This window comes from Diaporthe citri, assembly GCF_014595645.1.
Source record: "Diaporthe citri strain NFHF-8-4 chromosome Unknown scaffold_5, whole genome shotgun sequence".
NCBI lineage: Eukaryota > Fungi > Ascomycota > Sordariomycetes > Diaporthales > Diaporthaceae > Diaporthe > Diaporthe citri.
Window position 1 is genome coordinate 5,449,248 of NW_025064850.1, and position 15,389 is coordinate 5,464,636.

General features: G+C 51.1%; 5 protein-coding genes across 5 annotated transcripts; 2 read left to right on the forward strand and 3 right to left on the reverse strand.

The window, feature by feature from the left end:
• Positions 1-1,009: 1,009 nt before the first annotated feature.
• INS49_012034 (uncharacterized protein) lies at positions 1,010-2,196 on the reverse strand (the record flags this gene model as incomplete). The annotated part of the gene is made up of 4 exons (XM_043172741.1): positions 1,010-1,192; positions 1,268-1,712; positions 1,786-1,876; positions 1,956-2,196. 4 exons carry the CDS (start codon positions 2,194-2,196, stop codon positions 1,010-1,012), a joined length of 960 nt encoding a protein of 319 aa, XP_043024486.1.
• Positions 2,197-5,298: 3,102 nt separating this feature from the next.
• Positions 5,299-6,503, forward strand: INS49_012035 (uncharacterized protein; the record flags this gene model as incomplete). Its single annotated transcript, XM_043172742.1, has 4 exons — positions 5,299-5,442; positions 5,525-5,626; positions 5,685-6,049; positions 6,143-6,503. 4 exons carry the CDS (start codon positions 5,299-5,301, stop codon positions 6,501-6,503), a joined length of 972 nt encoding a protein of 323 aa, XP_043024487.1.
• Positions 6,504-6,902: 399 nt separating this feature from the next.
• On the reverse strand, positions 6,903-8,709 carry INS49_012036 (uncharacterized protein; the record flags this gene model as incomplete). Its single annotated transcript, XM_043172743.1, has 4 exons — positions 6,903-7,024; positions 7,090-7,320; positions 7,385-7,977; positions 8,054-8,709. The coding sequence occupies 4 exons, from the start codon at positions 8,707-8,709 to the stop codon at positions 6,903-6,905; spliced, it is 1,602 nt and encodes a 533-aa protein (XP_043024488.1).
• Positions 8,710-11,635: 2,926 nt separating this feature from the next.
• INS49_012037 (uncharacterized protein) lies at positions 11,636-12,406 on the forward strand (the record flags this gene model as incomplete). The annotated part of the gene is made up of 1 exon (XM_043172744.1): positions 11,636-12,406. The coding sequence occupies one exon, from the start codon at positions 11,636-11,638 to the stop codon at positions 12,404-12,406; it is 771 nt and encodes a 256-aa protein (XP_043024489.1).
• A 646-nt stretch (positions 12,407-13,052) lies between these two features.
• Positions 13,053-15,175, reverse strand: INS49_012038 (uncharacterized protein; the record flags this gene model as incomplete). Its single annotated transcript, XM_043172745.1, has 2 exons — positions 13,053-14,717; positions 14,795-15,175. The coding sequence occupies 2 exons, from the start codon at positions 15,173-15,175 to the stop codon at positions 13,053-13,055; spliced, it is 2,046 nt and encodes a 681-aa protein (XP_043024490.1).
• Between the last annotated feature and the right edge of the window lie 214 nt (positions 15,176-15,389).

The window sequence follows — 15,389 nt, forward strand, 5'->3', positions numbered from 1 at the left end:
CAACCATTTACATGAACCATAAACCAGGCTGAGCTGTCCTTCCATTGCCGTTCTTGTGGAATACAAACCTTACCCTCAGTGTATGGCGTTCGATGAGAGTACAGCTTTATTCTATGTAGGCCATTGGAACAGGTAAGACCTTCCATGGCTTGCCAGGGGTCAATGGGTGCGTACTACAACCGAGGCCAAAGTCGACCCCAGCCATTCTAAAGGCGGGATCGCCGGGCCAAGCCTGAGGCGTCCTAGGCTGTCACGGGTGTCCCCGCAAAGCCACGTTAAGCGATAAGACAGACAGCTATGGAGGAGGGATGGCAGAGCACACAACGGCTAGGCCCGGGGGCGCGCGCGCGGTCCATGAAGAGGCGTGGGCCGGAGATCTATCATCCAGCCCTCCTCCCCCTTTTTCGTACCTAGATTGTTTCTAGTCAGGGCAGGATAATCAAGTTGCAACTTGGCCGGCGCCGTAGTGTTGAAGTTAAAAACAGGTTTGAGAGCCTGTCAAGGTTCAGATTTCTAGATTGAGCTTATGCTGTGGGGACGAACACACGCACAGGACACGCGTGGGGCTGTGCCTGTCTCGTCAAGCGCAGGGTAATAATCATGCTGGCTGGCGAGGCTCTTCGGCCCTCGGCGACGCCAGGTTAGGACCTCGGCAATAACGCATACTACCAAGGCAACAAGTTTCTATGCACGTACATCATTTCACACGGCTTTCGCCCTCTACAGGGAACGATTCACAAGCGCAGTAAACAAATGGGCTTGCAGATTGTTCCGTGACGCGCATGTCGAAAGAAAAGTCAGTCAGAAGTTAAATCTGTGGAGGGACTGGCCCATCCCAATCAGAAAGTATCAGGTGTGGTCTCCACCAGAGCAGCCCCGTGAGCAAAAAGAATTGGGTTCCAGCCGTCCACAGACCAAGTTAGCATACTGTGTACGTCGTCGCGCCCCCAGGGCAAGATCGGCCATCCGAGAAGTCACCACGGCCATGTGCCGTGGAATAATGACACCTCTACTCATCCTCCCCGTACTGAGGCCGAAGATCAAAGATCGCGTCTGCTTTAGTCTTCGCAAACTCCTCGTCATCATGGAAATTGGCCCTAACCTCGACTCTTCCGCGTGCACGACCCATGAAGAATTCCTGCTGTGACGCAGGAAGATGCATGCGCTGCTTGTAGTTCGGATGGAAAGGGCTCTAAAACGTCCGACATCAGACACGGCCAATGCTCCTGGCTCTACTACTCAAATGGTTGGTCATGGATGCACTCACTTGGTATCCCAGCCCAAGCATGATCCGATGCCTATCACTATGATTCGGCATCCCAGCATGCCACGTCCTCAGGTCCCGAATCATGATGTCCCCCCGCACAACCTCCGGCTGCACCGGCGGCCTCATCGCGCGACGCGCCTCCTTGGCCCCGTCCGAGATCCACGGGATGCGGTCCGCCGCGTCCTTGGGCGCCCACGTGGCGCGCGTCGCGTCGGTGACGGGCAGCTGGTCCCCGAGGGTCGTGCCCGCGTGCGAGCCGAGCCAGAACTCGGTCGCGCCGTTGTCGGTGCTGAAGTCGCACAGGGGCACGTTGGCGATGATGTAGTAGGGGCACCGCGGGTGGTCGAACATGGAGTCCTTGTGCTCGTTCTGGCGCATCCCGGCCGTGTTGGCCAGGGCCGTGTTGGCTGTGAGCCAGTTCCAGATGGGCGGCTGGCCGAGATAACTAGTAGTAGTGAAATTCTGATGAGCTCGGCTCTTCTGCGGTTTCACCAGGTGCTTTTGCTGGTGCGACTTACGCGCTGGCGACTTGCAGCAGGAACGAGTTGAAGTAGACGTCTTCATGCAGGAGGTCTTGCTGTGTCACCGGCGGCCTTTGTAAGAAGTTGGCTAGACCGTGTATTCCATCAGTCTCAAAATTAAGAGGGTCTTATCTGCTCAAACTTTGTGACGAGGAGAAAAGCCTCACATTTGACATCATGATTGAACACCTGGGTAGGGTCAGCGATCTTCTCTTCCACCTCGTTGCACATGGCATCGTTCAGTGCATCAACGTGACCGAGGTCTATCACACCCCTCAAAACCACCAATCCATCTTGATGCAGCCCTGATAGTACTCGCTGCAGGTTCCGTGGCGAGTAGATACCAGCGCTTCGCTCCTTATCCGAGGGGGCAATTGCTTGAGGTGCGTCTCCCTGGTCGATTTTCATTTTGGCAGCACGACAGCATATGAGTGATCGAGCAGACCGGGACTGAACTTCTAATTGTCGAGTTTGATGGGTTCAACAAGTTGTTACCAGCTGAATCGCTGGCAAACTCCGGGTGATATTGAGATGCGAGAAGACGCAATTCTCCGAGAGCGGGACCGGCTGAGCGGGGCATGATGGCATTGTCAGCTTTGCCCAGGCGCAGAGGGAGTCATATCCGCACGACGTGAATGGACAGCTACAAGGTGGGTTCAGCATCTCGGCGAGTCTTTTAGGAAGCTCGTATAATCTTACTACCCACTAGATGCACTCAGCTTGGAAATGCTACTGGATTATGTTGTTCGGAAGGAATTCTCCGGCCCAGTCTATACATACTGTCATCCCGAACTGTCACCCTTGGGATGAGGAAGAACCGAGTTCTTTTCAACAGTTGCTTCTTATCTCTTGCAATTGAAAGCACCGCAGCATATTAAAACTCATGGTAGAAAATAATGCAAATTAATAACGATCGCATACTGCTACCTACTGTTTTTTATCAATCTGGTCGTGATAGCAAAGCCATGTGCGTCGCTAACGCCATCATCACGTAAAAAGTTGCCAAAGAAAGTTGTCATGATCCTACTGATATTCAAGGGGAAAGTCATCCGCCTACCTTCTGAGAATGCAGTTTGGCCGCTGTCTCTATGTTACCCTCGTGGCCACCTTGCTTGCCCCTTTCTACAACCGTTACGGAATCCCAATCAGCCGAACCACAGAAGACAACAATCATTCATATAGCCAACGACACGATTTTCAGATTTTTAGTTTCCTTTGGTATCTTTCATGCTACCCCAGCTACATTCTGTGTCAAGAAAGTGTCCCAGTAGGTACACTGGGGTATCTATATCCTGGAAATATTGCCGAATTCTATTCGACAGGCACATTCGCTTCCTGTGATCGCCTGTCACCAGTGGCTCAATTTTAATTCAGTGGAGATCCGTTAGTTTTATGAGCAGTAAATGTCAGGGCCATAAGTCCCTCGTGCGTTCCAAGCCGTCTGCATTGCGCAGATGGCATAAAGAAGGAGAAGGGACTGTCTCACCCCCACATCCTCTAGACAGATTTAGCCACATAACAGTTGATTCAACAACAATCCATGACGCCATCCATGAATAAGGAAACACCCCAATAATTCCAAGAGCAATCTTCCAGAAACGTATGTTAAAACGCAGCCTGAGGGCCAGGTGATCAGGTGGCTTTAATCTCGGCTGAGAGTCAAGTTCTTCTTCCACTTGCTTCGACATCATGCACGCCACTTTAACGAAAATAGAGCCTAGGAAGTGGCTTTACAATCAGAAGTATGGCAATGATCTAAAGTGGGTGACATCTTAACCAATAATAATGAACAGCCCTATCGACTTACCAACCATGCATGGAAGGAAAAGCGTATATCCTGGTCAGCTGTTGCAAAGTTTATATGGGCCAACCAATCGATATTAAGAGATCGACCATGCTTTGCAGCTTCAGTGATGTTGGCTAAGTAGCGATTAATGAAGCACTTGTTTGTGGTAATGCTTTGGGCTTCCAAAGTCCCTTACCCTGACTGACCTGGTTCTCTGGCGCATCAAGCTCATGCACCGTGATGTTCAGCTTCTATGTCGAGATATTGAAAGGCTAATAATGGCAAGAATCAGCCCTGGATTATCGTGAGACCTGAGAAAGTGGGCTCCAGGATGACGAGGTCCGCATCCACAAGAGCACAAGTTTTCTTGTGCCGATGTACAGCATGTCAGCCTGGGGCGGCGGATGTGCTTAAATAGGTGAGAGTGTGCGGGGGAGAGGCGCACAAGGCAACCTATATTTGGCTTTGATAGCTATGTGGGGAAGGAATTGTACGTAATGAAGTAGCTGAATTCCACAGCAGCCTCTCAGAACAGCACTTTTGTCTGGGCAAAGACATTCGCCTATGCGGGCCTGCGCGCCGCGTTGTCAGACCCTGCCCTAGAGTTCAAGGTCTCATTGTAGCTCTCCATACTGGAATATCCTTGAGAACAAGCTGATGCCATACCATGCAAGCTTAATCTAACCTGCACTGATATGTAATTGGGCTGTATGAGAGAACAGGAGGCTCATGTCTAACTAGAGTGACAAGCCTATTTTCCCATCCTTCAAACCAAATAGCGTCGCCTATGGTCAGGCGGAAGGCAAACATCTACATCTTTTTATGAAGGAAGCAAGTCTAACCACGGTATGATCCCACAAATAGATGTGCTGTTATCCTTTGGTAGATATCCTTTGGTTTGCACATCTCCCCAAGTGTTGTGCGACGATACAGTACACAAGCTCCAGCAGATCCCAATGGTCACGGGATATGACCGACCAATGAAATAGGATGGACTACGCAATCATTGGTCAAACTCTGAGACTGTGCTGCTATGAAACCGCCGGGCCGGCGCGGTGTATCCCTCCTCAGTTACGATTGTGTTCCATACGCGCGGATTGCCCCCACTCCTCTCCGCCTACCCAACCCCCTCTAGCAGCCAGCCATAAAGACGCGGTAAGCTGACACGACTACGCCATCCCAATCAGAAGGCATTTAGTGGCATCATTGCCCTTGATTGCTCAAATCTGGTATTAATGGAAACTGTCACAATGGCCAGAATCCGAGCTGAGTATCTTAGATATTCGTTGTCCTCCCCATGGCCGCTTCATCCCATAATGGGTGTGGGGTGTCGAGTCAGGAATAGTCTTTTGAGGAGGAGACGGCATCCTGTGAGCGAGAACAAATCTACCTTTCCTCAGAAACTGCGTTATTAGCGTTGTGCTAGCACTTGGCAAGGTCATGTCTGACCTGGACAGGAAAACACAGTGGTAGTAGTCAGAAGGGAGTGATCTAAGTCAGCCAGAATTAGGCTACGAGCTAGTATATAGACATGCGTTAGGCCCAGAGTCCTGCTCTGGTAGTTGAAGCCTCAGCTGATCCATACGATCCCAATATCAGTTGGGCAGCCCATATGAGATCAACCTTTCCAACACTCATAGCCGAGGCACCTTTCTCCTCCGTATAGCGATTGTGTTGCGTCCTGCCACAAACTGTCCTCCTTTGATTGTGCAGACAACTCCACTATGGGTTGGCATGACTTTGTGATTGGGTTATTCGCGTTCTTCATTGTGCTCAATACGATCACAATCGGCCTTCGAGTGTATATACGCACTAAGCTCACCAAAGGAGCGTTTGGCTGGGATGATATTGCCCTCATCTTCACACATGTAAGTTCTCTGTGGCGTTTGACGTATTTATCGTCTTACAGACTTATTCGAATAAGAGCAGCTAATTGCAGAGGATATCTAGGTGGGAATGGTTCTCTTTGTTGGGCTGGCATTACAGTCATTGCATTATGGACTATTCGACAGAGACCAAAAGCCGTGGTACGACAAGCCGAAAGCCAATTTAGTGAGTAAAAAGACACAGAGCTCCTGACATTTACATGATATTGAATATTAAACTTTAGCACTACTATGGAATGGGCGTCGTCTGCCTCGTGATCTCCGGGACTGTCAAGATTAGCGTTGCGCTCGTTCTCTATCGCCTTGATACCCGTCCATTCATTCGTGCTATCATCATTTTTGATATCGCTACATGCTGCGTTTGGACCATCGCCACTACACTCCTAGACTCCCTCTTTTGTTGGCCAGGGGATCCGTATTACGGTGTTATCGACACAACAACATGTAACAACATCACATATGCTCGAGAGTCTCTTTATATCATTTATGATGTCTTTCATATCATATTGCCTATTTTTATCTTATGGAAAGTTCAAATCAGCAGGGTTTTGAAGTTGAGTGTTATTGGCTTGTTCAGCATTGGGATTCTGTGAGTTAGATCTTGATTACTTGAGCCGCTGCTCTCTATTCCTCCTCATGTCCGTTATAAGGTGCTGAAGGCTGACAGGAACTGTCGCTACAGTGCTGCCATCGCTGCTGCCATGAAACTCAAAACCATATTTGACCCCGTTACTCCTCCAGGAGATTTCGCAAGAGCGTACCGGGTCATGATATGGTCTGCTGTGGAGCATGGATTATCTATTTTCGCCAGCTCCGTCCTCGCCCTCCGCCCACTGATAAGGCTGATCCCCAAAGGATGGACGACTCTCTTGAGCAGCTTCTATAGGAGCGGCAGCGCCAAGTCATCAGGCCAGGGCAGCTTAGGATATACACCTAAAAGGTCGAACTGGTCTGACCCAACCGACTCGAACGAGCTTGGCAGTGTTGGTGTCCAGAATGCGATCTCCGTTCGCACCGAATACAGGGTTGATTGTTATGTCTAGAGACCCGTTCATCGCTCAGGGGTGTGTGAGAATCGCTTTCAGAGCAGTTCCAAGGCTGGTTGACGGAAGAGACTGTCAGGACACGGCTAGTAGTGGTATTCGAGTGTGTCATCATTTTCAAAGCAAGAGACTGACTCCTTTCCTTGTGCTGTTATTATGATAACCTTCATTTCCAATTCAAGTTGTCAATCAAGATTCCCTATTAAGCCTGCTGTTAGGCGCGGAAGATCTGCCGAGAAGTTCATCTTATAGCCTCAAGCAAGTCTCTCCCTACGTATGCTTCCTCATCTACGAAACAATATCGGACGGGGAGGCGATTATTGGTTGAATATTCTTCTGAATACGACTAAGCAACAAGACGTTTCTCCCTCAAGGTGAGACCCCAGCTTGAATTCATGATCAAGTCTTGGTGTCAAGTTTCTCAGTCACTGCAATCTTCCCCGCTGTGTCCTCATCGTGATGAGCAATTGCCTTCTCCGTAGCCTTAACAGCCTCGTCTGCAAGTTTCTTGTCCTCGAACACTGTACATTCGTTAGCAAGGCCTCCCTCATTCACGTGTTTTGCATGATAGATCAGCATGACTTACTGAAAGCGAGTTCCTCAAGAGTGCGCCCGAATGTTTCAGGAAACATGAAGTAGACGAATGCAACCTCGAACGCAAGCCAGCAGCAGTACGAGATGAGATACCTCCAGCCCACGTCTTCCAGCCCAATGGGGTTGACGAACGTGGTAAAGAAGCCGGCCAACCGGCCAAAGAGCTGGAAGACAGCAATACCACGGGACCGTTCCGCGTAGGGCCAGACCTCGACCATGTATGCTGAAACATTGGGTCAGCGGCGTGTACATAAAACAGCATGGTAACAAGCCAAGAAGAGACTTACTGTATGTCAAAGCATTGTATCCCATGTTGTAGCAAGGGCTGTAAGCATAAATGAAGAACAATGTTGCAATATTCGCGGATCCATTCGGTGTCCCAGCCTCAGCTGCCGTCTGGGCTTTCTGCATGGATATGGTCCACGCAATATAGCAGAACAGCAAGCTGATGGTACACATCAGGTACATTACCCGTCTGCGGATCTTGACCACCAGCAGCGCCACGACCGTGGCACAGACCATGCTCCAGCAGGCGATCGATACGTTAATCTTCTGCACGTCGGTCGAGTTCGTCATGCCGATCATTTCGAGCAGGTCGCCGAGGTAGTAGCTGATCAGGGTGTTGCCGGACCACTGGGTGAATAGGCCCAGCATGCAGGTGATGAGCAGGCGGCGGCGCATTCCCGAGGTCGCGAACAGGTCGGCCCAGGACTTCTTGGAGGCCTCGACCTCAAGCGAGATCGTGGTGTGGATCTGGGCCATCTCCGCCTTGACGAACTCTGAGTCCGCGTCGCCTTCGGCGTGGTACTTGACCAGGATTGCCTGCGCCTCTTCGACTCGGTCCTTGGTTATGAGCCAGCGAGGAGACTCAGGGAGGAAGCTGGTCAATACATGTGGTAAGCTTTTGCGGCTTGCGGCTTGCATGCATGGCTGTGGAGTTCGAAGGTGGCACTTACAGTACGAATGCTATCTGAAGGACAGAGGGGCAGACCTGGAGCAGCGAAGGTATCCTCCATGACCAGTCATTCGGTATGCTGTTTGTCCCAAAGCAAATGGCTGCTGCCGTGATCTGGCCAACGAAGTAGGCGACATTGAACAAGGAGGTGAGTACAGGTCGCTCCTTGGGATACGCCAGTTCGCCGATAAGAGAGGACCCCGACACGATACATGTTGGGATTCCGAAACCGAGGATCATCCGGGCAACAATGTACATCCCAACATGCTGTGAGAACCCCTGGATGAGAGCGCCAACCACCATAACGGCCGAGCCCCCCAGGATCGATCCTCGCCTACCAAACTTCTCGTTGACCATCGGGATGAACGGAAGGGATAAGATGGCTCCCAATGAGTACGCAGCCGCGATAATGCCCTTGAGTGAGCCTGTTGGGTTTCCGAAATATTCCTTCCATGGCGGTACGATCTGGAGAGCATTGATCATCTGGGAGTCGAATCCAGAGGTCAACTCAATTCCCATACATGTTGGGAAGAGCATGAAGTAGAGGTATCGCAAGTTCGGCTTCTTGAACCAGAGTTTCTTGTCCTCGTTGGCCAGCCGGGTGATGATGGGGTCCGACTTCCCCTTCTCGGCTGTCGTCGCTGAGCCGATAGCCATCTTGGGAGTTGGGCACAGTCTTATCAGGGGGTCTTCTGCTGTGTTAGGCTTCAATGAGCCGCTTCGTATGGGGTCGACAGGTGAGCCCAGAGGTAAGGACTACGCAAACTGAACCTCGAAGCACACGGCGTAGCACATCGAAGGACGCGTTGCTCTGATATATGAGTCGTATCTGCAAACAATTCGAGTTAGACGCCGCGGCTGATGTATGCCTCGTGGCCCGCGTTTCTGGGACCACCATGCCAAGAAGGGCCATAATCACCAACAATCCGGGGAACAATCCTCCAGCATGCGGGGTCAACAATCCCGGAGTGCGACCCAGCGAGTGAGAAGCCGCGCCCGTCCACGAATGCGGTGCAATTACCGGCGCCTTGGCGGCAGCTGGCCTGCTTGGCGCTGCCAGACCCCCATACTGACTCCTGGATTTCGGGTCATCAAACCGACGAAAAGGAGAAGCGGCCGGCGGTGAGCCAGTGGCAGCGCTGCGTTGGGCGTGGAAGAATCCGGCTAAATGCAACGTCAAGACGGTTCCTTCAACGTCTGCTTCCGCTAGTGCGTGTGGCCTAAATGAGCTGTCCTACCCCAGACACAGCGCAGCTGCCAGTCAGTACCGTGGTACTGTTCACATCCTTGGCTGCGAGCGGGATGATACGATGAATAGGCGATGAAGGTATCGAGTAAGATTCAATATATTACGAGATCAAACGCCAACGTCTGACAACAATGAAGGCAGATCTACAAGAAACATCTAGTGTTGCAGCCTCGCAGGAGGAATCGAGAGGAATCAGCACTCGGAAACCCGGGGCGGAGGCCCTACAGCCTTGGAAGATGACCAGCTGAGCTCGCGCAAAGCTTGGGCACCCAAGTTCTGTCAGTTCGAACGTGCGAGCCGCTGGGAGACAACTTTGTTCCACACAGCCGTCCTAGAACATGATTAACGTGCTGTTTTGCTGCCCAAGGGAATACACCAACAGACAAGACAAGGCCTTGCCGACTACAGAGCCTGACCTACTATCTAATATTCAATAAGTCGATCTTGATCCGGCAAATGCAACTACACTAACTCCAGTACTTGCCAAATGTCGAGGAAAGAAGATGAGGGTGCCAATTACCGTGCCCCATACTTATCAAATACGCGTAAATACGAAACAACTGGTAGATCCTGATCTCTTTCACATACTGTGCGAATCTTATACTATTATTGATCAGTGGTGTTGTCAAGCTTGTGACGACCACCCTTTTCACACTTCGGCCTGGCGGCCTGGCAGAGCCAGCACCACGTGAAGGACATCAGTCAGCAACCTTCTCTTTACGGACATGAATGCGTTCCGGGGGGCAAATATCTTACAAACACCAACGAGAAAATCTGCAAAAGCGGAGGCCATGTTGAGAGCGAGCCGATACCTGACTGAGAAAGTCGAGATGGGGGGCCGTTGAGGTGTTCGGCTACTTGCCAAAAGAACATGAATAGTAGCCTGCACGAATGGAAGTCCATCCAAATGTTGGCACCCACGGGTGTTCTGAGGGTGATAGATGATCCATTCAGGAATACAGGGACTCAACCAACCTGAAAGACTCTAGGTAGTCTCCTTGATGGTGATGTCGCTGTGGATGAAGTACTTGCCTGATGAGAAAATCTAAGTTGAACATGCTTCAATATTAAAGACTTGGGCTTTGACAGAGGCTGTCTACGTTGTGCGCCCAGCCGGATCAATGCTTGATGATGGATGTTCCTGCTCGACCAAAGGTGTAGTAAATCCCTCCCTCAATCGCTATGAGATTGATGGGATTGAGTGCATAATTGCTCTCGGAAATGATCAGGAACTGCACAATATGTCTCAAGGGCTTACAGCATAAGCGTTAGCGTATCTCAGCAATATAGCCCGGCTTTGCTCTAGCTTCCATGTAGGTGGCCTGCGGACTGTTCACAGTGACTATTACATTCCAGTGCTTTGTATAACTTGAAACATGTTCACACAGGACAATCCAATGCGGAACCCTCACTTCATACCATACATTCCGTCCTAGAGGTTGAGGTGCTATACGTGGGAGCTACGGTAATCGTTGTTCCGGTCGTTGCGATGTCAAGCTATGTTCTCTTATAAATAGAACAGATATTCGTACAGAAAGAAACGGATAATATACAGATACATTACACGCCCAGTGCACTTACACCCAACGCACCCACACCCCATACACCCACACCTAACATCCACAACCAACATACGACATCTTGACTGAGGGGCCGATCAAACTTGAATTTCTCTTACATCCTTCCGGCATTCTTCTGTTTCATTGGACCTCAGCATGCAACAACCAAGTGAGCAACGATTCCAATGGCACCCGTCAAGTCCCGAAAGTCCAACTCCGCTCTCGTGCAGCAAAATATTGTTTAAAAGCCATTCAAGTGGCGAGATACAGCCAGCAGCCATAGCGAGCTGTAGCATCACGGTCTGGGGCCTACCAATATCTCCATCAATGCTGTGCTCCTTCTAAGGTGTTTTTATGGAATGTGATCTGACCAGACTAGGATGTAATTCACCCAGAACTCAATTTCACCCCAGAGTCCGGATAAGGCTTGTGCTGAAGGTGACAGACTACCCGTGTGCGTGTCCCTCGTTTGTGCACACAAAGACTGGGGCAACTTTTGCTTTCACTTTTAGACATCCAAGTACCTGACCCGCCTGGCTAATCGTCCAGTGATGATGACAGCCTCGCAGGTGAATGAGGATAAGTCACTGCCCGCAAACATTCAGCACCACGTGATACGCGAGGCTTTGGGGCTCTACCCTTTTAAACTTTCCATCCGCAGTCGCAGCAGGCAACCATGAGATTCCTCCAAAATCCTAGTCCTCTCCCATTTCTCCCATCTCTCCCGACCAGCACAGTCGCTCCCCGATACGTAATCACTGGTATCACCGCCACCATGAAGCTGCCAATGGAGCTTATGTGCAAGATCATTCGCGAAGTCATCGATACGCCCGCAGTCTTCGTCTTCGATGTCGTTACCGGCACACTCCAACACTCGCAAACCGGTGGGCGGACCGATTACCGGTACATGAGCTTCCACCCTCGTGTGAACCCCCCAAGCAACCAGAGCCGACAAGACTATGCTGGCACTTTTGAGTCTCAAGTCAGCAAGACCATTCGAAGCCTGCTCCTCACCAACAGATCGATCAGGGCCGAGTGCCTCAAACACCTCCAAGGCATCACCGTACCCATTGCAAACGGTCAGGCTGTCGTCCGCTTCAACCCCCGAAAGCATGTCATATGCCTTTACAAGGTCGGGGACTTGGTACAACTCACACACCGTCAGTTCATGATCGGCCCACAAGACCTCATCGCCTTCGCCAAGCAGTTGACCGATCTCAACTTTGACATCAACCACCTTGGTTTCATGTCAGAGGGTGGATGCGGTGTCCGGGAGCGCGACGTCGCGGCCGTGTTCCGGTCTGCCTTCCCTACCATACAACACCTCTACGCCGTGGTTACTGAGCTCCCCCGGAAGAACCCTTCAGAGCCCATCGATTTCGTCTGCCCCGCCCACGACCCGAGACACACTCTGTCTCCTATGTTCTTGCACATCGCAAAGCGATCCTGGAACGTTGTCAAGTCCCGGCTCTTCGGGAATGGCTTTGTCTACGCCCGCGGTGACTGGGACCAGGGCTCTGACATTGACGGGATGGTCCTGATTTGATTTGGCGAGCTAGGGCCATGTTTGCTGTCTTCACTCTACGGCCGTGAGTCGCACCACGGGTAGAAAGGGCTCGGACTGGAGGGAGGAGGTCAGCTACGGTCATCTTGCAATCATCAAGGAGCCCTGAGACTTTTGGTTGTCCCATTGGGCTTGGTATTTCGGTGGAAAAATTACCAGCACGGGATTGCTCACATCAATTTCGGTGTGGATCAGGAGGTAGCAAGGCAGAAAAGGTCCGCTTAATACAAACACCAAGATTCTTGAGGAAGAATCAAACCAGTGCATTTTATGTGGTCTCGTTTTTAATCTGTATACACATGCTTCTTAAGAAATATGCATCTAGTCCCTTCATACAGTAATAAACGCTTAAACACCCAGCGTCAGTGTATTTTATGTGAAAGAAAACGTCTATCAGGATATTGCCCTGCCACACCTCAGTCTAGTCATGCCAAATTCGTACGCATGTGACACCTCCGAATCTTTCCACGAACACATCATGGCCTGTTCCTGGGATAATTATCATTGGGATAATCGTCTCTGGGACAGTTGTTTTTAGGACAATTATGTTTGGGTAGTTATCTCTAGAGATACAGTCAGTACACTGCTCCACAACGAAGCCCAGTGCACATGTTGGCCAGAGAGAGGTTCACTCCGCCCGATAAAACTCATATTTCCAGAAGATGACACTGGCGCCCCAATCACCACCAAGTGCAGTGGCTCCGATGCCCTGTCTTGTGAGCGAATGTCCCAGCCGCCGCCCAGGATGAAAGTTCAGGTTGTATGCGTATGAACTTTGGTCAAGAGGAGCAGATCTGCAGAACTTCACCCCCGAACGACCACGTATGTTGTATAGAATTGAATTTCCAGTGGCGGAAAATCGAACATTCTCCACCGGCTCGGACGTCGCGCCTGGGCCGCCCGAAGGCATCACCAGCCTCACCCAACAACCCATCTCGGCCGTCTGGAGCCACAGCTCGCCGGTCGTGGATCCACATGCAACCATCAGGCCGCTCGAAGAGGTGTCAAAGCTGCTCGGGCTGGCCGAGCAGGGATAATCGATCACTTTCCTTTTGAACCAGCAGTTGGTCGCGGTGTCCATGACGACGACATGATCATGGCACGCCGCTACGAGCTCCGACCCATTTTCCGTGAATCGCAACTCTTCAATCCTGCTTTCACGCCTGTCTCTGTTGGGGTTTGGGATAGCAGCTACACAGTATTGGTTGGCAGCTGTCCAGCGATCCTTGATGTCGATCTGGCACAGAACGTCACTGCGGGCGGTGACGAGTGTCTCGCCATCGGGAGAGAACGTAGATATGGCCGCATGGTTTTCACCTTTATCGAGGTAATCATCGATAAAGGAATAGTACTCAAAACTGATGGCGTCTCCAAGGATCAAAGGCTTCCGCAATTCTTTTTGAGTGACGCAAAGGTATGTTCCATCCGGATGGATCGAGCCGTGGCAGAAGTGCGTATTGTAATCAGCTGTGTACGAGTTGACGACAGCCTTCGACTCGATGTTCCAGACGAGAACTCTTTGTGCTTCGATGGCGAGCAAGTGATCTCCGTCGGGAGTGAACAAAATAAACGGGGGCTGTTTCCCCTTGCATGAAAGCGTGCGGGTGGTCTGGGTGCTCATGTTTCTGTTTTTGCAATGGGTCATCGGCCATCCGAGGAGTTCCAGAGCAGCATTTGCTGATGGACGATCGGTTGGGCACGGGGCCATGCAATAGCGAATGAATTCGATGCCGTCGGCGGAGACGTTCTTCCGCTTCAAGGGTTTCACAGGAAAGTCCGTCTCGTCTCGAAAATACGCGCCCAAATCTTGTTTGTTGTCCCCGAAAGGCGACATTTCTGTTAGAAGTCGGTACACAGTCTCCCCGAAGGCCCAGATGTCAACCGCCTTCCACTTGTCGAGCTGGGACAGCTGATTCCCAGGCGTCCTGAGTCCCAACAGCTCAGGAGCCATGAAGCCGGGAGTCCCGCAGACAGTGGATGGCAACGTCCAGGACTGCTCGATGTTCTCGCTGAGGCCAAAGTCGGAGATTTTGACCCACCAGGGTCCGTCTGGAGGCATTTGTTTGATCAAAAGGTTTGAAGGCTTGAGGTCTCTGTGAACGAATCCTTCTTCGTGCATGAATTCGAGGCCACGTAGGATCTGCTTGCTGATGAACTTGGCGTCGGTCTCTTTGATGGGGCCTCTGTCCTCCAGGTGGGATTGCAAGTCTCCCAATTCCAAGTATTCCATTGCAATGTACAGCGTCCGGTTTATCTCGTACCATCCATAAGTTTGGACAAAATGGTATTCGTACTGTGCTTGGGCGTTAGCCGCTGTTCTCTGACATTGACCGTCGCCAATGAGAGGGAATGCATGGTCGGTAGACATACCTTGGGCTGGGTGAAGAAAACAAGGCTGTGTAGTTCACGTAGGAACTCTTCAGACAGATTAGATTGGCATTTAGTCTGTGAAACTTCTTTGACAGCTCTCAGTGAGCCGATTTTGTTTGTAGCACCACCGTCGTAGTCACTGTCGTCCCTAAGCACCTCGATATCGACACATTTCTCCAAGTGGACGGATCCAAATCCACCACAGCCGATGTATTTCTTACGCTCCCAATACTCCCGCAGTGATGATCCCGGAGCTGCTGTATTTCGTACGGTGTGGCGGACGCCGGGGGGCGACTGTAAGAAGGTCGTTTGCAGTCTGGCATCCTGGACCATGCGTGTGACAGCATCTGCCTTCCACCTTGCAGTTTCGCTGGTGGCCATCTTGGACCAGATCGCCTCGAATACTGAAGTGCGTTGATGCTGGGCCCCGAAAGCTTGTCTTTTGGCTGGTTGGGTCAATGAGAAGGGTGGATAGTTGCAGGGTCCAACCTAAGTCTGTATCGACTTTGATCTCGTCTTGAATTTCTCCTTACGTTGCGTTTGAGCTTTTGGTCTCGTGTTTGAGGGTATAGCTGCCGATGAAGTTGGCCTAGTA